Source organism: Hyaena hyaena, unplaced genomic scaffold (assembly GCF_003009895.1).
Source record: "Hyaena hyaena isolate Hyena2069 unplaced genomic scaffold, ASM300989v1 scaffold_101, whole genome shotgun sequence".
Taxonomy (NCBI): domain Eukaryota; kingdom Metazoa; phylum Chordata; class Mammalia; order Carnivora; family Hyaenidae; genus Hyaena; species Hyaena hyaena.
Window position 1 is genome coordinate 1,290,032 of NW_024080733.1, and position 21,915 is coordinate 1,311,946.

General features: G+C 50.6%; 1 protein-coding gene across 12 annotated transcripts in view; it reads right to left on the reverse strand.

The window, feature by feature from the left end:
• Positions 1–21,915, reverse strand: part of IKZF1 (IKAROS family zinc finger 1) — a 98,301-nt gene that overhangs the window by 20,460 nt on the left and 55,926 nt on the right. For 8 of the 12 annotated variants that reach the window (XM_039235682.1, XM_039235683.1, XM_039235681.1 and 5 more), the window contains exon 4: positions 5,252–5,512. The exons of the other annotated variants lie outside the window; for them this stretch is intronic. In XM_039235682.1, coding sequence (XP_039091613.1) covers positions 5,252–5,512 — 261 coding nt within the window. The remainder of the gene's footprint in view (positions 1–5,251; positions 5,513–21,915) is intronic. 12 annotated transcript variants of the gene reach the window in all.

Genomic DNA, 21,915 nt, shown 5'->3' on the forward strand with positions numbered 1-21,915 from the left:
CTCGGACTCCCTCCCACTTCAAGCCAGTGACCATTTCACTTAGCCCTCATGTAAGAAAAAGAATACAGGGGCGCCTGGGAGGCTTAGTCGGTTAAGCGTCTGACTTTCGCTCAGGTCATGATCTCGCGGTTCGTGGGTTCGAGCCCCGCGTCGGGCTCTGTGCTGACTGCCAGCTCAGAGCCTGGAGCCTGTTTCAGAGTCTGTGTCTCCCTCTCTCTCTGACCCTCCCCTGCTCACGCTGTCTCTCTCTCTCCTAGAAATAAATAAAAATATTAGAAAAAAGAAAAAAGAAAAAGAATACACCTGGGGTGTCTGGGGGGCTCAGTCGGTTAAGCGTCGGACTTCGGCTCAGGTCATGATCTTGCAGTCCGTGAGTTTGAGCCCTGCATCCGGCTCTGTGCTGACAGCTCGGAGCCTGGAGCCTGCTTCAGAGTCTGTGTGTCTCTCTCTCTGCCCCTTCCCCTGCTCACACTCTGTCTGTCTCTCTCTCAAAAGTAAGTAAACATTAAAAAAAAAATTAAAAAAGAATATACTTGTCAGGCTGAAGGACACATTAAAGCTCTTTTGGAAACGACTGCTTTCTTTCTTTTGTTTTTTAGAAGAGCTCTATGTGACCACAGTATCTGGTGTTGAGATACCATGAAAAAACACTTCCTGGCAACGTGGTTTTTTTTTTCCCTTAGGAAAAAAGAATGTGTGAAAATGAAAATGCGTCTTTAACTTTGTTCCCAATTGATTAATGTGGTTTGGGTGAATGAGACGGAACTCTGACCAAAGTAGAAGCGTGTCTGGTCCTATGAAAATCTACACCAGCTTCAAGGTAAGAGTTCACACTGGCACCTGGACAACATGATGGTGACCGCTTTAGTTTTCGAGCAGGGAGGGCGGATGTGCTACTCCAAAAATTGGCACTAACGTGTGATGTTTCACTGCAGGCAGGGTGGGAGGGAGGCTGCTACCAAACAGGGTGTATTCGCTATTTCCCCAAATCTGTATCTGGGTTGCACTTGGCTGGGCAAAGAAAGGGTTGAAAGTCAAGCCAGTAAGAGGCTGGCAGCAAAGCTGACTAGCAAGAATGCAGTCCCTGAGTTACAAGCCCATGTGTATCAGGAGGAGATTGCAAGAGCTGGTGGCCAGGTGGCCCTGAGAAGCATCCAGTAGCATCTAATAATCTATCAGAAACATTTCTGGGCCTTTGTCATCCACGTGCATGAACGTGGATCTCTGAACTGCGAGCAGGTGGAAGGGAAAAGAGGAGTAAGCAGTCCCTGGGTGCGAGAGACCCCGCAGGGTGGAGCGGATTATGTCAGGGTGAACCTTCAGCTGGGCGTTCCAGAAGGGCAGTCAGTAAGGAACGCTCACGCCACAAAAAAGCTTATAAAAACCATGGAGGACCCTTTCCAGTAACAAGGATGTGTTGTGGCATGACCTAGAGCTAGCCAGCTAGCTAGCTGGGGTACCCCCTCCCCGCTGCTGAGGCTGGGGGGCCCTGCAGCGGACATAGGAGGGGCAGATCATTAAAGCCACACTCCCCAGCCCCCCACCTTCCACAGAAGAGGGCGGGAAGGAAAGAAAGGCGGCCCTCTCTTCAAGAGTGAAATCTGTCTTCTAATTTGAGTCAGTGGTTCTCACGTCTCTTGCTGTGCCTGGCGTCTTAATCCTGCTGGCCAGCTTTCCTGGAAATCTATTTGTTTCTGATTGCCTGGGCCGGCATGAATATTCAACGTGGGACATGGAGACTCTAGAAGGGAGCGTTCTCCAAAGTGACAACACAGTGTTCAACTCGAGGCAGTTTCCCTTTGGAAACAGGAAGGGGGGGCACCGCCCCATTGCTGGGCGGCAGAACGCAGCCCATATTATCTGTGTTTCTCTGTTTGCCACTGTCAGCTGCTTGCCTCGTGTGGGTCCTCCGCTCGCGTGTCTTAGCTAAGGGAGCTCAAGGGCTCTGGGGCTGGATTTCTTTTACGCAGTGGGATGAAGGCTTTATCATCCTTAACTCAAAATTAAGTTTATCTCAGTGACTGTACAGAGGTGCCACTTTAGGGACTCTCTGTAAGAATGTTTGAGCCCCAGGGCGCCTGGGTGGCTCAGCTGGTTAAGTGTCTCTTGATTTCGGTTCAGGTCATGATCTCAGGGGTTCGTGCAATTGAGCCCCATGTCGGGCTCTGTGCTCAGAGCCTGGAACCTACTTGGGATTCTTCCTCTCCTTTTGCCCCTCTCCCGCTCGTCTCTCTCGCTCTCTCAAAAGAACTAAATAAACATTGAAACATTTAAATGTTTTAAAAAAAGAATCTTTGAGCCCCTTTGTACAACTTAATGGGTAAAAAACAAAGTCTTTATGGATGCTTCCAACAAAATTTAAGAGGGTCTATCAGAAGAAGGTAGATTAGGGGTGCCTGGGGGGCTCAGTCAGTTAAGCGTCTGACTTCAGCTCAGGTCATGATCTCGCAGTTCCTGAGTTAGAGCCCCGCATCCGGCTCTGTGCTGACAGCTCAGAGCCTGGAGCCTGCTTCAGATTCAGTGACTCCCTCTCTCTCTCTGCTCCTCCCTGCACTTGCTCACTGTGTCTCTATCTCAAAAATAAACATTAAAAAAAAGTAGGTAGACTAAAAAATACACACCCCAGATGCAAGAATGAACTTGTGCTGACTGCACCTCAGACCAGATCATAATTTGCTGCTGTTGACGTGCCGGGCCTTTCGCCTTTACAGATGGGAACAGAGTAGGCCCGAGACTGTATCGATAATCATAATTCAGATGTTTTTCTTTATTGTTAAAGGTCCCATGGTTTAGAATAAGAACGCTGCATGTTTGCATGGAGGGGTTTCCCCCTGCCCTGCACGCCTCTTTCATAGCACTCTCCCCTGTGATTCTCACATTCGCCCTAAGGTGTTGGCGGAGAAGGCAGTGCTATTACGTTGCAGTTAAAATATAGAAACCGAGCAGCAACACTAGCGAAGGAAGTGGTGGGGTCAGCAAACAGTTCAGACAATGGCACAAACAGCACCTCACCGAGGTGGCGATATGGGGCGCAGGGACGGGAAGGGAAGGGGGAAGGGGACCCTGGTGTGCCAGGCTCGCTTGGCAATGGGCAGGGGCAGGTCCTGACTTCCTGGGGGGACAGGAGTAGGCTGTGCCCTGGCTCCCATGTGAACAGCCATCCAAAGTGGCCACATGTCCTGCCGTACACGAATGCTCTGGGTCTGGGCTCCAGCATCTGGCACATCCTCTGCGGCCCGCCCTAGCGTCTTGCACGCTCATGTGATCTTCTGGTGATTATACGGCCTTGCAGTTTGCGAAGCATTGCCCTCGAAGCTCGAAGTGTGGAGAGTTCAGGGTGGGCCTGAGGGCTGCCATTACTCTGCTGGGATCCCAGAAAAATGGGAAGCTCCCTAGCACGTCTATGTATATGAGCCTAGTTTGGCCAGTATGTTTCTGGAAGTACCTGTGACCTTGACCTCACATTTACAGGAGTGGGGATGCATCGTGAAAACAGTCCAAGGGCTTCCTGTCTCAGTCTGGTTGTCTGTTTAATAAAAGCCACGCCGGGACCCATACAGTTGATGGTGCCTGTGTCCCTACTTCTGGAACTTCCTTGTTCTGTAAGGGAAGTGCGGTTGGTATGTACCCTGGCACTCAGCCGTTATTTGTGGGAGAGCAAACGGCCAGGGCCCCTCTGCGTATCCATACTTGGCAGGTTGATTCATTAAATGCAATTATTCTTTTTATCAGGGCAGGCAGTCATTATATTTTGGCAATTTAGTATGCCAGAATTTGATTCACTTATCAAATATTTATTTAAGAGAATTCTCACTGTACATTCAGGCTTTACATGAATTAGCAGGAAAGTAATTCATTTGTGAGCCCTCTTCCTCCATCAGGAATGTATTAACACGGTCCAGGCGTATTCTGTTAAGCGTCTATCACAGAGTAACCTACCTTTGCTTTAATTTCTGCCTCATTACCAAAGGGGAGAGCCTGACTACTCTCCCGCAAGCCCCGCTTAGGGCTTGATGGGAGGGGTCTATTTCACTGGATAATTTGAAAATTAAGGGATGCATTAGGAAAAGCAAAGTTTGCTTAATTTCAGAAGTCAAATTTTCTACCAAAGAGGAATGCTCAGCGAAAATAAACCTCTTTTCTCTGGCTTTCTGGAGTGGGGGCGGGGAGGGGTATTACAAATGGAAGACATCATTTTGGAGCCTACCCTGATTCCGATGTAAAAATTACAACTCCACAGAGGTCTGCACTTCCTCCCAAGCCCACTAATTTGCTCAGCTGTTTTTCTGAACGCCCGCTTAATTTCTGATAATCACATATTTCTTTGGCCCCGTGTGAGACTCACACAAGGCTGTGATTTGCAAGTCTTCTTCCTACTTCCCTAAGCTGTCTTATAAAGCCAGACGCCTCCAAAGCCTCCAGCAGACAGAAGCTTCGATAGGAAATTCGTTACCAACTGCTGGTGGAAAGGAGGCACAACGAACCACCTTGTCCTCGGGCTCACCCACTGGGTCGTCCAAGAAATGATCTGAACTCTGTAAAAGATTGTCTTCTGCAGCTTCTGTGTCCCTCCCTCACGTTTCTAAAAATCCAAGCTCTGTGAGTTTGGATTTAAGACATGCACATTTTGGGGCACTCGGGTGGCTGAACTGGCTCCTGATTTCAGCTCAGGTCATGATCGCACGGTTTGTGAGTTCAAGCCTCACATCGCGATTTGTGTTGACAGCGTGGAGCCTGCTTGGGATTCTCTCTCTCTCTCTCTCTCTCTCTCTCTCTGCCCCTCCCCTTTTCTCATGCTCTCTCAAAATAAATAAACTTTAGTAAACAAATAACAGTGGTTTAGGAGGCATCTTTGTTAAAAAAATAACGCAAAGTTTACTCTTGGTTTCTCCGGAGGTGGGGGTGGGGTGGGGTGGGGAACCTTCGAGGAATACATTTCAGTGGGTCGATCTCTTTTGGGCTTTATTCCGTCTTGTGTCAAGGGTGGGCCCATCTGGAAGGAGACCCCTAAGAGCACAGCCCTCGCTACTTAGCTTAGCGGCGGGACCCCGGGCCCCAGACAGAGCGTTCATGGCCCGGAATGCTTCCCTCCCGTACAGGAAGGAATGGGTGCAGGTGTCTGGGTGGCTGCAGAAAAACACTACGCTTGGGAGACGGGCTCCGAACACTCAGCCGAGACAGGGCAGTTTCCTCCTGCCACACCCCGAGGACCTTTCCGGGTCACCGAAGGGGGGACTACGCCAGGCCTTACCAGTGTGGCTTCTTTTGTGGACCATGAGCACATTGGGGCCGATGCAAATTATCCCACAGACATCACACTTTAGTTTGCCGTTAGGAAGTCGAATGCCTCCAGCTCCTGACAGAGCTCTGCTGCCTTGGCCACTGTGGGAGCCATTCATTTTCTCTCCCGCGGCATCAAGCACTCGTAAATCCTCCGCACATTCTTCCCCATTCACTTCACAGGCCCGCCCATTCTCTTCATCACTCTGAGCCTCTACTTTAACATTACCGGCTGAAAGACACAATACAGGGGCCACTCAGTGTCATCGCAAAAACAAAACAAGACAAAAACAACACAGCAGCAAAAGGACACCACTTCCACGCGGAGAAGGTTCTCGAAGGTTCTCAGCAGCCTGGGCCACGGGAGGGCAGTCTGGGGCTGTGGTCATGTCCCGCCCACCTGGGGCCCGGGGGCTGGGGGTAGGGGGCTGGAGGGGAGAACCAGTCATGGTGACACAATGCATGTCCCATGTTGGGCAGGCCGGGGTGGAGGGGCGGGGCAAAGTGGTCACATGCGTCTCCTGGGCTGGGGAGGGGGAAAGAGCTGGTCATGTGGTATGCCACCCACTGGGGGTGGGCAGAGAACCAGTTACATGATGTACCTTCTGTGGGGGGAGGGGGCTCGGCGGGGGGCGGGGGGGCAGATTGGCCACGTGATATGCCTCTAGTGCTGGGTGGGCGGGAAAGAACTGGTCATTTGATGTGCGGGCCCTAGCCAGGGCGGACGGGGCCACAGTGATATGCCTCCCGTGCTGGGGCGAGGGGGGACTGGTCACATGATATGCCTCCTAGGCTGGGCACAGTCCCTACTAAGTGATAATCAAGCCTGAAAACCTCATCTTGCTTAGCGATGTGACCTTTCCCTGTGTCTGGGACAAAGCTCAGTAAACCTACACTCATATTTCTGGCCACGGATGCCCGAAGGATTTCTCAACGGGTTTTGTTTCTTTGGCACGTGGTCGTTCTAACTCCTTTTAGTTCATGATCATAAAACCTGCGCCCTCGAGTACAGCCACCGTGTGGCACGTGTCCCCAAATGGCTGAAGGGTCAAGTGGCGTCTTTGTAAAAGTGGCAGATCACATTAGCCTTTCAGATGGACAGACCCCTGCATGAGGGTGAAGGGCTACTGTTCACCAAGGCACTGACCCCTATTTACTCTGTAGTAGTGCCTCCTGTAAGTCACATTTAGGGTGGTGATTTCGGTCCTTCACATGTTTTTCTTGGTAAAGAAAATCAGAGGCATCTCATTTGTAATCTTGTGAAACACAGCCTGGTGACAAATTGGTAAGTCCATCACTGTAGTAAGAAGGAGAAATCATGGCTACCCTGAAAGCTATCATCTCTGTCATGGTCGCTGTAGGTTAATGGGAGCAGGTAGGTGAATTTGGTCAAGTACAGGAAACAATGACGTAGATAGCAATCAGGACTATAAGACCTTTGATCGACGTTTAGAATCACTGCTCCAGGCCTGGTCCTTGGACCAGCAGCAGCAGCATTGCCCGAGAACTTGTCAGAAGAGCAAATTCTCTGGTCCGCCTCAAATGCACAGAGCTAGAAACTCTAAGGGTGGACCCTGCGCTCTGTGTTCTCATGAGCCCTCCAGGGGATTCCAATGTAGCCAAGTCTGAGACCACGGTTTTCAATAATCAACCTAATTAATGACACTCCAAGTTCATTTTATTCAGTGCCTCGATGCGACTAAATCAAGAGCCCAGACTCTGAAGTCAACATTCCTGGCTGGGAATGTCAGCTCCACTCCACTCGCCGGGAGCACGGACACCTTGGCCAAGTCACACACCTTCTCTGTGCCTTGGTTTCTTCATCTGTCAAAGCCAGAACGATCGGCACTGGCCCGCGGGGGCGCTGTGAGGACTCTTCTCAGTGGTAAGCCCATGAGCAGTCGGCTTCGGATGGGGACAGGGTGTGCCAAGTGGGAAGCACGTTTTCCACCGAGCTGTCCCTGGAGGGCTCACCCCAGTAACATCTGAGACACTTACACGGTGCCAGGCACACAGCACTTCACGTGCTCTGGGGTATTTGGCCCTCACAGTGACCCGGTAAGGGAGGTAATGCTACTATCCTATTTCACAGTTGAAGAAGTTCAGGCACAGAAAGGGTGCACAGCTTGGGAAGGTCACACAGCTGGTAAGTGGGAGACCTGGAAGGTGCTTCAGGCAGCCTGGCTCCAACGCCCACATTCCTAAGCTGCTAGACCGCCAAGGTTTTCCCATTAGCTCTCTGGGGAGACAAATGAATACATGGAACAAATTAGTTGGGACATAGGCCCGAGGCCCTCACTGTGGGCTTGGAGACCCCAGGACTGAGGGAGTATCTCCTCTGATCAAATCCTGGCATTACATCCAGTCAGAGGACGCCCCCACGTGTGTTTCCCCACAAGATTCCAAAGATCGGCACCTCAGAGGCCCCCTGCTGACCTCTCCCAGCTGCCAGAGAAAGGGGCCAACTCCTACTAACACCTGTACAAGGCAAGCAAAGAAGTGGGAGTACCATCAGGCCTTGGCCTCTGAACTCTCTAGAATCTGTATTCGTAGGTAAGTGCCTTGAATCCTTTCAGGTGGAAGCTAATTCTCTAGGGTCCCATTATCTGCTAGAATGCTCTGGAAATAGGACAGCCAAGTTTCAAAGACTTCTGAACTCCTTAACCTGGGATGATTTTTTTTTTTTAAGTTTATTTTCTTGAGAGAGACAGAGACAGCATGAGTGAGGAAGGGGAAGAGAAAGCAGAGAGAGAGAGAGAATCCCAAGGAGGCTCCATGCTCAGTGTAGAGCCTGATGCGGGACTCGAACTGGCGACACCATGAGTTCACGACCTGAGCCGAAACCAAGAGTCAGATGCTTAACCGAGCCCCTAACCTGAGTGCAAATTATTGTTGGCACAGCAAGTTCTCCAGCCAGTGGCCCTGACACACAGGGTGGCGGTATGGGCACCCGTGGCTGGAAGGAGGAAACCACAAGACGGAGAAGCGTAGGGGATAATCCCCTTAGCGCTCGGCTCCGTTTCACACAGTTGGAGGCAGCCTGTTAGAGAGAAATGACCCTCGTTTTCCCGAAAGCACGCTCACCAGAAACCACCACTTGTATGTTGTTAGGGCAGGCAGGTACTTCTGTGACCCTTGGGTGTGTTATGTGGCTTGTGCTGTCGGGGACGGGGTGGGCCCTTCCTGGTGAGGAACAAGAGAACGGGAAAGCCTCAGGGTGACCTTCAGGGTGACATCTGCCCCAGCAGGCCACTTGCAGCAGAGGCAAAGCTGTACCAGGAAGGAAGAAGATAAGGATGGAGGGGTGGGGGGAGGAGGAGCACAGTGTGGATGTCACCTTAAATGCCATGGAGGCCCTCGAGCCAGAGTGGATACCAGGCACTAATCTGACTTTCTCATTACTGTTAAGCCATGTGACATTTCCCCCAAGAAATGTAACAGAGCCAAAAAGCCAGGAGGCTCAAATGGCATGAGAGCCTGTTATAAACCACCCTGAGATTCTGTGGACCCCTGGTTCAGTAGCTCTGGGCAGCTCAGAGACTAGAATTCAGGATCCTGTGATGCTGCAGGCTGGCTGGAGAAAAGATCGGGGACCATCCCCCTGACCCCTGGTGGTGAGCAGCCATAAGGGACGGGAACTCGACAGGGTTCCATTAAGCAGATGCCACACGCATTTCAGAGTAGGAGTCGAGTGGAAGATGCAGTGTTTTAGGGCTGGAAGCTTGCTGGAACTCTGGGGACACGTTCTAGGCTGCACTAGGGTGAGAAAAATCTGTAAGGACCCTGATGGGGGAGGGGCCAGGGGCACAGGTGAGAACACGGTGCCCAGGTGGGCAACACCGTCGGCCACGGGCAAGTCAGCGTCACGCTCAGGTGAATGTTCCCTAAATCTGGGCGAAAAGCATTCCTGTCTTTCTGGACAGACGCAAACTGTGTGCTGGCTGCACAAAAGTGACGGACGGGCTCCTGCTCACCCTTGGTGTCCATGAAACAGGGTCTCCCTTCTGGCTGGGAGGAGAACACAGGCAATATGCTTATCATGCTCAAGGGTTCAGGGCAAGAACCTATCTTGACAAGTCGCAAACACACCGATCTCAAAATTGTGATCTACTCGACATAAATGTGAAGTCCACTTAAAACTGACCTTTAAAAAAACACAAACTCAGGATGGGGGCGTCGGCTTCACTTATCTAAGTGTGACAAAGGGGTTTTGGTGTTTTGGCTCAATTAGTGATGTGGTCAGAGGAAGGAAAAAACAGAAGATGCCACCTTGGGGTCCCGCACTGGGTGAAATCTGGAGTCCCCTGCCTTGGCCATGTCGTATGTCTCTGCTAAAAAGGGCAGGCATGGTCTGCCGTGGTCCAAAGGAAGGAAGTCACTGGGGGCTGAGCACACGTGGGGCGTCCACAGGGCTGGACAGGCTTGGCTTGGAGAAAAAACATGTAGGGCTGGGGGGCTGAGGCTGGGTGGAGGGCTGGGGGGCTGAGGCTGGGTGGAGAGCAGGGAGCGTGGGTGGCCCTGGCACCATATAGCCTGGGGGGAGGGTCCCCTGGGGACAGGTCCCCTCCACAGGTGGGATGGTGGGGGCACCCGTGTGGAGGACTTCCATGCGCGTGTGTGCGGGAAGACTTGGAACGTTTGGGTGAGTGTTGGGTTTGTGACCCCGCCATTTTGAATTCCACAACCCTGTGGAAGTCATGGCACCAGTAATTGTTTCCCTTAATGACCCGTTCAGGACAGATGCCTGGTCTTTATTTAAGCTGCTCCATCTCCGGCCTGGAGCCCACCCAAGGGGGTATGTAAGATTCCTACTCCCTTCCCTTGAGAAAAGTCAAATGGAAAAGGATGGGTTTATTTTCTTCATGACCTCCTTGAAGGGCACAGGTTGACCCTCTGAATCAATTCTATGAAATAGTGGGTCTTCCCCTGGTCTGTACTTCTTGTACTTTGGTCCACTGCACAGATGTTGTCTCTAAGCTCACCAAGGCTCCTGCTGACTGGCTGTCCCTCCCCTGAATTCCTAAACACTTCCATCTGCTCCATTTTCTTGGAGCTGGAATTGGTCATACATGCCATTCATTGTGTCTACGAAACGCTACACTCTCCCTCAATGTAGGGATTATACTTATAAATATTTTGCAACTTCATCCCCCCATCACTTAGAAAAATGTCGAACTCAGTAAGGTACTGAACTGGCCTGATTAAAAATAGAACACGAATGGGGCGCCTGGGTGGCTTAGTCGGTTAAGTGTCAGACTTTCGCTTGGGTCATGATCTCGCGGTTCGTGGGTTCGAGCCCCGCGTCGGGCTCTGTGCTGACTGCCAGCTCAGAGCCTGGAGCCTGTTTCAGAGTCTGTGTCTTCCTCTCTCTCTGACCCTCCCCTGCTCACGCTGTCTCTCTCTCTCTCCTAGAAATAAATAAAAATATTAAAAAAAAAATAGAAGAAGAAGAAATGGAGGCTCGCGCGCTCCTTTACCCCCAAATGCTCTGGCTCTGGCCTAACCCTGCAGCTCTTCTGCGGACCATGGAGAACGCATGGACAGGGGCCCAATCTTATTATTTAATAAACGTGGCTTATATATCAAGAGCGGATGTCTTCAGATCTCGAGTCAACAGTTACCTTCTCAGATACTGTTCTAAATTAGGAAAACTTAAAATACTACAGTTCTGGGGCACCTGGGTGACTCAGTCGGTTAGGCATCCAGCTTTGGCTCAGGCCATGATCTCGTGGTTCGTGGGTTCAAGCCCCGCGTCGGGCCCTGTGCTGACATCTCAGAGCCTGGAGCCTGCTTCAGATTCTGTGTCTCCCTCTCTCTGACCCTCCCCTGCTCATGCTGTCTCTCTCTCTCAGAAGTAAATAAAACATTAAAAAAATTACAGTTCTATATTCTAGAGGTCTCATATGTTATTCGTGACACAGCAGTCCCAAGAGAGACCCCAGACCCCTAAAGGAAGGTGGACTTCAGCTTATGGACAAGTTTGGCCCCGAAGAATTTGGAGAAGCTGGGCAATTCAGGGTCAGCAGAGCCGAGAGGCCTCCACCCACTGCCAAGCACTGCTCGTACTCATGAATGATTAAAGCATTTTAATGCATAGATATGATGTGCCCTGGCGGTCCCCACCTGACAAATGAGTTCTGTTTCCTCTTCGTTTTCTTTTCCCTTTTAGAAAGTGCCTTTGTGTTTACCAGTAAGGTAAATGTTTGGAACTCAGAGTGTGCCTGTCCATTGAAAAGACATCCTGAAATCATTCCTATGGTATGAGTTTAGGCTGCATAAGCAGGAAGCGCTCGATATTTTAAATGAGAAAAAAAAAAAAGGGGAGACAGAAATAGACCTGAAACCAGTGACTAGCAAGCCAAAATCAAATGGAATAAAAATATTCACAACAGATCTGGAATGAGTACAATGCTATGAAAATTTGAGGGGCATCTGGGTGGCTCAGTGGTTAAGTGTCTGACTCTTGGTTTCTGCTCAGGCCATGATCTTGGGGTTCGTGGGTTCAAGTCCTGCCTTGGGCTCTGTGCTGACAGCACGGAGCCTGCTTGGGATTTTCTCTCTCCCTCTGTCTCTTTCTCTTTGTTTCAATAAATATACACACATTTAAATAAAAATGAATAAATAAATGAATCCATAAAATTTGAGATGAAGAGGAAATATATAGATGATTCTGTGCTGCCTCATAAAAAGAGATTTATGAAAACTTTTGAGCATTCTTCAGCTAATAAAGCCACTTATTATAACTTTTGTCATTTAAAACATAAGGGTTTTTTCTTGTCAAGATGCATGCTGAGACATATTGTGATCCTTATTTGATACTTTAGGTCTTTAAATGAAATGAAGTCAGGGAGAGAGAAAAGAGGAAGAGTCTGAAATAAAGCATGATTTGCAAGGAGATTTACATCCTCCTCAGGTGACTAGGAACACAAGTTGCCATAGAGAAGGTAGAGGAGGTCCACCAGGTTGTATTTTTAATTTTCAAGAAGGAAAAGAAAGAGGGGACGTGGAGTGAGGAGGGCAATGTCTACACTGCCCACCAGGTGGTGGTGTCGGCCCAGAGCAGCTGGGTTGCTGCTTGGGTGGGGCCGTCCCCAAGGTCAACAGCCATCTGTGAGGAGGAGGCGAATATTTACACTTTGGGTACGTACATGGGGAGAGGGTGAGGAAGAAAGAGACAGGATACCTTGTGAATCCATTTGCATAAATAGAGAGCCAGGCATATAACAAAACACATAACATCTACCTTCTAAAATCTCCAAGTAGCAGAGGCTTTATTAAATGAGCCAGTTTTTACTCACTGAAGTGCTTCAACCCTACAAGGTGCTGGCCCCTAAACCTGCCTCAGATTTCATGAACACATGTCTCAGAATGTATTTTCTTACTCTGAAGTGCATGTGACTTCTCAACAGTTCAGCAGTGTGATGGTTCTGATCTTAAAAGTAACATGACTTCTCTGTGCTAGCACCTTCATGTTTTATGTAATCCTGTGAACACACACATATACATACACATGCCTATCAACACAGTTACATACATATAGAGCTCACAGAAGTACTTCTCTCAAGCTATTGTTTTAAAGTTGAATCACAGGGAGATTATTAATAAGAGAAAGAAGGCTATCACTTTCCCATACTGGAAAAGCAGTCAGTTTTCAATCCGGGTTGTGAGAACAGGCCATGCTTATAGGCAAAGTGCTAAACTCTTTGGATGTCAAAGAGCTTTGATTACCAGGGTGTCAGAAGCTTACTTTTAAGATTACTGACACCTTTCGGATTGAGCCCGGATCAGTAATTGTTGCACTATTAACAAGTATGGACTATTTTCTGATGTTGCTTTAAAATAGGAGAGAATTTACTAACACAGGATCTAAGGAGGGCAACCCGTCTGTGCTGCTTTCAATATTCGGCTATCTGTGCCTTTTTAAAAAGCACCCTCCATTCCTTAAAATACTCCTTCAGGGATGCTGCCCTAGTCTATCTGCCGTTTACCGACTCCCAGTAGCTAAAAATGAAATTAAGATCTGCTTTTGGTTTACCAGCTCAGATCGGGACGGTCCCGCAGGCACGGATTCCTGCGTCTGCTCAGGCAGCGAGGCACCGCAGACTAACGGCCTCGAGGCCCTGGCTGTGTTCTCCTCTCGGTTCTGAAATGAATACCTCAGAGCCACAGAAGGAGAGCAGGCATCTTTGTCCCGCCCTACAAATGTGTACAAGTTCTACACACGGTGAATGATCACAGGAAGTCTGGCCATTTTATCATCACACTCAATAGAAAAGAGACAGTCATCACATGAATGGCCAGACTGTTTTCTAGCATTGCTAGAGTAACAATTCAATCACTGCTATTGTTACATCTACCCTTACTATTACTCCACTGCCACAACAAAAGAAAGTTGCGTAGCATATCTTCCAATAGCCTAAAATGTTACACATGCACTTCATTGTATCAGTGATGCCCCAGGGGGTAGATGTTTAATGAACACGATGGTCAATATTGATCTCATTTGTTCAGGTATGAAGGAAGGGGATGGAGAAACATGCATTCACAATAGTCATGTTATGGAACCGGAGTAGGAGATGAATACGTGTTTGTTTTCTAGAAGCGAAGCATATACTTACGAGAGAAAGATTTGGGAATTAGTGCATGAAAATCCCTAAAGCCATCGGCCCCATATGTAACTGCAATAAAGAAGGAGAAAAGAAAGCTGGCTTTTGACAGTGTTCACAAGATACAGCGTTTAAAAGAAAAAGGTTATTTTTTTTTTTTTAAAGAAAGTATTCTTGCTCAAAACCAATAGTTCGCTACTGATCTGCTCATTTCAGCCCATGGTAACATAGCGATGTTCAGAAGCAGGACCGCCGTGCAAGGCACGTTTGCACACCACCTCTGCTGCGCTAACCAGCCCGCGGGCCGTAACATGTGTCTCTTAACGGGCTGAATACATGCCAAATGGTCCTCATCAGCTTTCAACATTTTCTTAGAAAGTGTTCATAGAAAATTAGAAATATGTTCACACAACACAGCGAGTGGGGAAAAGTTAGTGTTTTCCCCTACCTCAAAACGAGCTATCAATTTCTGCGGGTATTCCTTATCAGCAGCTCTCATAAATGTTATCAGCGCCTCAAATCTTCAGTTCTTGTTCTGTGTTTATAGGTCAGAGCGTCCCGCCGTGTGCCCGTGTCTGCCGGCTGAGGAGATATCACCCACGCACACACAGGGAGGCATGGGTGGAGACACGTGCATGCGCATGTGTGCGCACAGGGAGTTCTCTCTCTGAGGGGCGCATCCCAACTCTATCAGCGTGGTGAGCACAGCCTAGCTACTAAATTAAACTTGTTGGATCAGCTGCTGAATGAGCAGAGGCAAGGCGATGGTGTCCCCCAGGAAATAGACCTATTGAACCTTGCCGGGACCTGTTTAAGCTTCCCAACACATCTGACTACAGACCCTCAACTCTTTGGGTCAAACTCTTCCAACCTCTGTCTCTCTGTGCCCTGGGGTGCAACCACCCCAGATAATGGGTATTTAAAGACTAACATCACGGGGAGGTCAGTTTCCCTGGGTGTACTTTTAGGACACAGCTTGTGCGCACCGTGACGAACACGGCAGCGGGAGGTGTTCATGGTCACTGGTAACTGAAAAGCAAGGCAGCAAAGGGATCTGAGTGGAACATGATTTATCTACAACTATGTGGGTGCAGAACGTGGAGACACGCACAGGGCTTGGAAATCCACATGTCAGCTCTGAGATACAAAAGTTTGTTTTAAAATACTTTGCATCATTGGGACTCCTGGGGGCTCAGTCGATTGGGCGTCGACTTCAGCTCAGGTCATGATCTACGGTCTGTGTTCAAGCCCCCCTGTCGGGCTCTGTGCCAACAGCTCAGAGCCTGGAGCTGCTTCAGATTCTGTGTCTCCCTCTCTCTCTGACCCTCCCCTGCTCATGTTCTCTCTCTCAAAAATAAATAAAACTTTCAAAAAAAAAAAGAATGCTTCTCATCGCACTCATTTCCAGTTACTACACACACCAGTACCACTCATCTTTAGACATTAACGGGGCGTCATTTTCAAGAGAGTCCGTTCCTTGCTGACTGCAATTCAGACCCTTTTTACTGCTTGTCCTTCATATCTGATTCCCTGAAATGAACCCCAAGTTTAAGAAACAAAGCATAGCTGCAGCTAGAGAGTTATTCTACCTCCCCCAAGGAAAGCTGAGCTGATAGGAGTTCGCTCTTGCTCACGTGCCACACGCGTTCGTGCACGACCGACTTCTCCGTTCAGAAAAACATGGCACTCTCGACATCGTTAAGTATGCACAAGAGGAGAATGGCACCCCCACTGGGTCGTATCCTGCCCTGCCTGGTCCAGTCCTGACTGGTTCTGCCTGGCCCAGTCCGGTTCCATCCTCTCTGGTCCTACTCTGTTCTATTTCAGTCTAGTCTCCTGGAAGGCATTCACTGGGGGGTTTGTAAATGGCAGGTACTTGCAAAGAACTTCCATAAACTGCCGTTAATCTTCCCCACGGTCCTGGGGCACCTGAGGTGCTCAGTCAGTTAAGCATCCGACTTCGGCATGATCTCCCGGTTCGTGGGTTCGCGCCCCACGTCGGGCTCTGTGCTAACGGCCAGCTCCGAGCCTGGAGCCTGTTTTGGATTCTGTGTCTCCCTCTCTCTCTGACCCTCCCCTGCTCACGCTGTCTCTCTCTCTCTCTCAGAAAGAAATAAAAAATTAAATATCTTCTCCATGGTCCTATGAGGCAGAACTACTACCAGTTTACTAGAGAGGAGACTGGGGCTCCAAGGAAGTTCTGGAATCTGTCCTCTTGGTGGCTAGAGTGTAAATGTGCAAATCTGAGACTGTATCTAATTAACACATTACAGTTGGTATTCCAAACACATTCTCCCTGTGCAGGAAGGGTCTTTGGGAAGCTGTGTTTTCTCTTCCAAGGTACTTGAGAGGTATCAGGAAGGGTGTTACTGCAGCTGCACACACACATACACACCTGGGTGTGCACGCATGCACACACACACTCACAGTGCATTTACCAATAGTCCCCTGCAAGATGAAATGACTTAACCACCAGCGAATTGGAAAGTGCACCACCACCCCCACCCTGCCCTGCCCTCCGTGTGTGGCTGTTCCCACCCCAGCTCATCCGGGGCCCCATCACAGTCTCTCACCGGTCCCCCTCCCTCCCTGAGCAGGCTGGTCCGGGGGTCACGCAATCTGATGGTGCTCATGTTTCTGGTGGCTGCTCAGAGGGGCCACAAAAACCTTCTTCTCACTCACGTGGGCCGATGCCTCACAGGGGTGCAGACCCGTCCTATCCCTTATCTGAATCATGCTCGTAAGCCTCATGCTCGTGGCAAAGTGGACCCTCTCGCTGGTGCCAGAAGCCATCCCCGTGGGAGCAGGGAAGCAATTATTCCCTGGTGGGCTTTTGGGCCTGTCTTCAGGTTCTTGGTAAATTCCACCCCAAACTTTGTTGTTTTACAAAAGGATACAGATTTAAAAAAAAAAAGATTCAATGTATCTTAAGTTTTCTGAATGTCACAAGTTCATGTGTCACAAAGTTCATATCAAGAACCAACGTAGTTCATTTGGTTAGGAATTTTTAATTGGCCAAACTGCCACCCAATATCTTCAAAGAAAACGCTGTGGGTGCCTCAGATTCTGAATTCTGTTCAGATTGCCAAATCAGCGAACATTCTGGAAAAACAGATTGAATGCCCACAAACCACACTTTTCGGTTTGCGTGGGGTCGCGCATGTAAGCCTCTCAGGATGCCGTCACCTCGGGGAGACATTAAAACAGACCTGAGATATCTTCAAAACAGAAGGAGGAAGTCTGTTCCCCTTTTAAGTCAAAGGACACTGACGGTTTTCTTCTGGGGACAGCAAACATGTTTCAATTTGTATTTAGGAGAATTTAGAAACACCAGGGAGTCTGACTTTGATACGTATTCTTCAAATCCTATTAGCCTGTTGGGCACGGTCAGGTCATAGGTGTCCTATGAACTTGTGTAAGTGTGGTTCGCGGTGACCTTTGCAAGGCTTATGTATCTAGCGTTTCCTGTCCCTGCACCAGCCAAGGGTCCCCCATCAGGATGGTAAAGAGAGGCAAAGCGCAGGACCAGGTGACCCTTGCCGGAGCTGAAACACCGCGGCTGTGCTAACTAGAGAACTAGTTAACCCGAATAGGTACCAAATCCGGGTTCTCTTGAAATTCTTCCATACCTACACGTTTGTTCTTAGCCCTCCGGCTTCTACCAGGGGAGGAGAGAGCGCGAGCTGACTGCGCGGCCTCACAGAAAAGGGGGCTGAACTACAAAGCTTCAAGTCTGACCCACAAACGGAGAGCCAGGGGGCGCTGGTGGGAGGTCAGACCACCTTCTTGCCAGGCTTCGAGGGCGCTGGGGCTCAGGCGCCGGTGTCTCACTCAGCCCTGTGCCCTGCACGGCCCCAGCCGAATGCCACGCACCAACAGGCACACAAAATGTATATAAACGAAGGCAGCAGACATGCGCCAGGCCCTCCCGGCTGTGAACTCACCTGGGGCTTCGTCACCACCCAGCTACCCAAATCCAAACTCAAGGTCTTTCTCCAGAGCCAGCTAGCAGTTCTCCACCCCTCCCGTGCCCACGGCGCTCCGATCCGGATTCCCCAAGTGCTAATGCATATGGGAGGGGGGTCTCACCTTCACCCTGACCTTCGAGCCCACTTCTCCCGAGCTTCTGTAGGCTTGCCTCTTCCTGCTTTCCAGTCACGTCCCTTTCCAGCACCGCCACCCAGCCAAGGTGCCTCAGGCTGTGCCACATCCTGCCAGCTCTTCCTGCCACTGCCTGGCACGGTGGTGTCTGTGCATCCTGTGGTCCTTGCTCTCGGGACCCCCTTCCGGTCCACCTTGCCCTCTGCCCTGAGACGGTCATGCTAATTAGTGGCTGCCTTCCTCCACTCACGTCTGCTCCCCAAACTTCCGCTGGTCTGCGCTGCTACTGTGAGGCCAAAATCCCAAGTCCTGGGTCAAGGTCCCTCCAGGACTGGTCAGTAGTGACGGTGACTCTCCCAGCGGGTAACCCTATTCAGATACCCAATGCACGAACCTGATGGAAAAACCAAACCCGCCTCATTTGCAGACACTTCATTCAGCTGTGCGTGTAATTATTTCCTAATGAAGCCTCAGCCACGGTATGTGCGTGGCCCCCTCTGGAGCCACGTTCCTGCCTCTACTCAGCTGGTAAGGCCTGCCTGCCGTCCACGGCACCGCATAGCCCCCCTCACCCCCCCAGGCTGGCGCCACCATTCCATCCTTCCGGGGCCCACCCCAAAGCCAGCCCCCTCTCTGCTGTTATCCCTCCAGAATAAGAATACATCCCTTCCAGTAAAATCCGTCTCCATTCCAGGATCCTTAGGGCTACATGCCCACTTCTGGGCTCCATGTGGTCCCGAGCCCACTTTCTTTTTTTTAATTTTTTTCCTTTTTATAATGTGACTTCTTTTTTCTTTAATGTTTATTTATTTTGAGAGACAGAGCGCAAGCAGGGGAGGGGCAGAGAGAGAGGGAGACACAGAATCCGAAGCAGCTCCAGGCTCTGAGCTGTCAGCACAGAGCCCAACGCGGGGCTCGAACCCACAAACTGTGAGATCACGACCTGAGCTGAAGTCGGACACTCAACCGACACAGCCACCCAAGAGCCTCTCTGAGCCCAATTTCTGTGCTCAGATTAAGAGGCTGCAAGGATTTGTTTCCCTTCTCCCCACACCCCTCCCCTGCACATCGCCTGTAGTATTCAAGGTGCTCATTACAGGACCGCTGAGTCAACAGACTTTACTACTATCTTCTGAAGACAACTATCTTATTATCTGGACATTTTCAGAAGTTCATGCACGTCCAGGGAGAAGGTGCCAAGTATGCGGCAGAAAGCACTCTATTTCCTACGCCGGTCATGAGTGAGGCTCCCGGGACCCCTGGTGAGTCGGGGAGATGGCTCTGCCCATGGTGGTTCAAGGCTGGACGCTCCTGCAGTTGATGTGACCGAGCGTGTGCGGACTGGTTTTGGCTTTAGGTCAGAGGCAGGTCTGGCACTAGGCTCTGCTCCCATCAGCCATTGTGGACCGAGGGCTCAAGCACCACCAAGTCTGAGCCTCAGTTTCCCCACCCACCAAGAATAATCATATATCTATTCTCTCAGGTTTCTGTGAAGATTCAGGCGCTCGGTGGGCTGTAGCTTTTGTTTCTCAGTGAAAAGGCACTGGCAGATAAAGATAAACACCTCTCTCTTCAACAAAGACTTCAGGGCTCAGGGGATCAGCCACAGCCCACTGACATGAACCAAGTTTTTCAAAAGGGGAAATGACGCTTTGTGGAACAGGCTGCAACAAAGACAAATGTCCTCGGGGAAACAGCTCTTGGAATGTTGAGTCTACACAGGCTTCAGTCCCTAAAATATGCCTCGTGGGTGCCCCGTCTGCTTAGGAAGTACCCTGACCATGCTTCAGGCGAACTGCCAGGCTGTGGGGCAATTCTGGTTGCTTCCACTGGGACCTGCCTAAGATGGGCTAAAGTCAACTCTGCTTTACTTCAAATGACAGTTGTCATAGCTGCTTTCCAGAGTGGACAGTGCACAGAGCGACCCGCCCAAGGAAAAACCAGCTTCTGACCCTCTCTCCGGGGACACAGCACAGCCGGGGACCTCTCCTATTTTGGTTGATGTTTTCGGAATATACTTGTAATGCCTCACAGTGAGCTAAGCAGGAGAGACGAAGATCTGATTCCCAGACGTGTAGTTTAGAAAGGGGAAAACAGCGAGCAAAGACTTTCCTTCCGAAGGGTCCAGGGAAGAACACGGCACATTCGGGCACTATGAATATCCGTCAGAGTCACTGCTTCGGTGACCCCTGTGGACACAGTTCATCACAACCTGGGGATGAAACACCCCCACCAAATTAAAGGACAGGTTGAGGGATAGCTTTTGAATGTTATGTCTTCCTTGCTTTTTCTTTTTTTTTTTTTTTAATGAAAAAGTAACCTTTTGGCAAAAATATGATTTGCCTATTCTTTTTTTAAATGTTTATTTATTTGAGAGAGAGAGGGCGTGGGAGAGGGAGCGAGAGAGAGAAAGAGAGAGAGAAAGAGAGAGCATGTAACAGAGGGGAAGGGAGAGGGAGAGACAGAATCCCAAGCAGGCTCCATGCTGTCAGCGCAGAGCCTGATGGGGGGCTTGATCTCACGACCCTGAGATCATGACCTGAGCCAAAATCAGGAGTCAGAAGCTCAACCGACTGAGACCCCCAGGTGCCCCAAGATTTGCCTCTCCTAAAGAGAGCAGGTACACCCAGTGTCAAGACGAAATTTTCTGAAATTCACCTCCAAGCCCTATAAGAAATCTAGAGAAATCGTGAAGACGAGAAAACGGGGAGTAAATAATAAGGACACAGTGAGAGAGTGTAATCCAGACTTAAAAAGAGAAAAGGAAAGGGACACTTTGGGGCCTGGAATAAAGGCTGAAGGAAATGAGAGATGCTGCAGCAACACTGACCAGGCAGGGGTGTCTGGCCACCAGCCGGGGTGGGGGATGAACAAGTGTGGGGTCCCGTCCCGAACCTCCCAGGGAGGGCTGTCTGTATCACACAGGCCGAAACAGGGAGGAGGGAAATTCTACAACGCAGCCGTGCCAGTGGGCGCTGGCGGCCACCTGTCATCCGTCCGGGCCTGCGCTCCAGCTGGCCTAGCCGCACGCATGTTTCACACGCGGTTTTCCTGCGGACACAGTCTCACTGAACCCTCGCTGCCGAAAAGGGGGATGTAGGGGGGAGAGCATGGCACCGAAATGAGGCATTGGAGAGTAAAGGGAACATCACAGTCGGCGGTTCTCAAGCGTGGTCGCAGCGTGGGCCCTGAATGCATCAGGGAGGCTGCAGGGGGCGCTGCTCCCGATCACAAAGGGAAGAAGGACTGGGGATGACAGAACCAGCACTGTGGCCTCCCTCCAAGGACGCACATGCCCCCCACCCCCACCCCAGCAGGCTCGGCGGAACCCTCGGCCATTCCCTCCCTTCCCCGTGCCTGGCACCGTGTCAAGCCCGAAAGATTCCAGGAGCCCGGCTCTGCCTCAGGGAGGCCACAGATAAAGTAATCTTCCCCGGGACACCCAGAGGGTGCGCCCCTGCTTGCCCTCCCTTCCAGAAGCTCTGAGGCGTCCCTGCCAGAATTCCAAGCAACAGGTGACTCAGCAAAGGCAGAGGAGGGTCGGGAAGAAGGGCTCGCGCGCCGGTGCCCGTGTCGCTGAGCCCCGAGGTGCGGGAGCAAGCTCTCTGTCTCCGGATGGGCGCCGATCCCTGGGGCGCCCCGCGGGCCCGCATGCTGCAGGGGCCACGAGGAATCTCACTCCTGCCTTTCCCCTTTCTTCCTGTTCTCGCCCCCAAAGCAGACTTCTCAGCCAGTGACCTGGGGTTGGGGGTGGGGGGGGCAGGAAAGAGAGGGACGCGTGAGACACCTTCGCCATCAGCAGAGGAAGACGGGGCCGAAGGTGGCAGGGCGGGGTGACTGCATCCATGCACGTGGGCACGTGCGGGCACGGGTAAATGGCACAAGGGTCGCTCTTCATGCACACACATTTACGCAGGCAGCTCAGAGA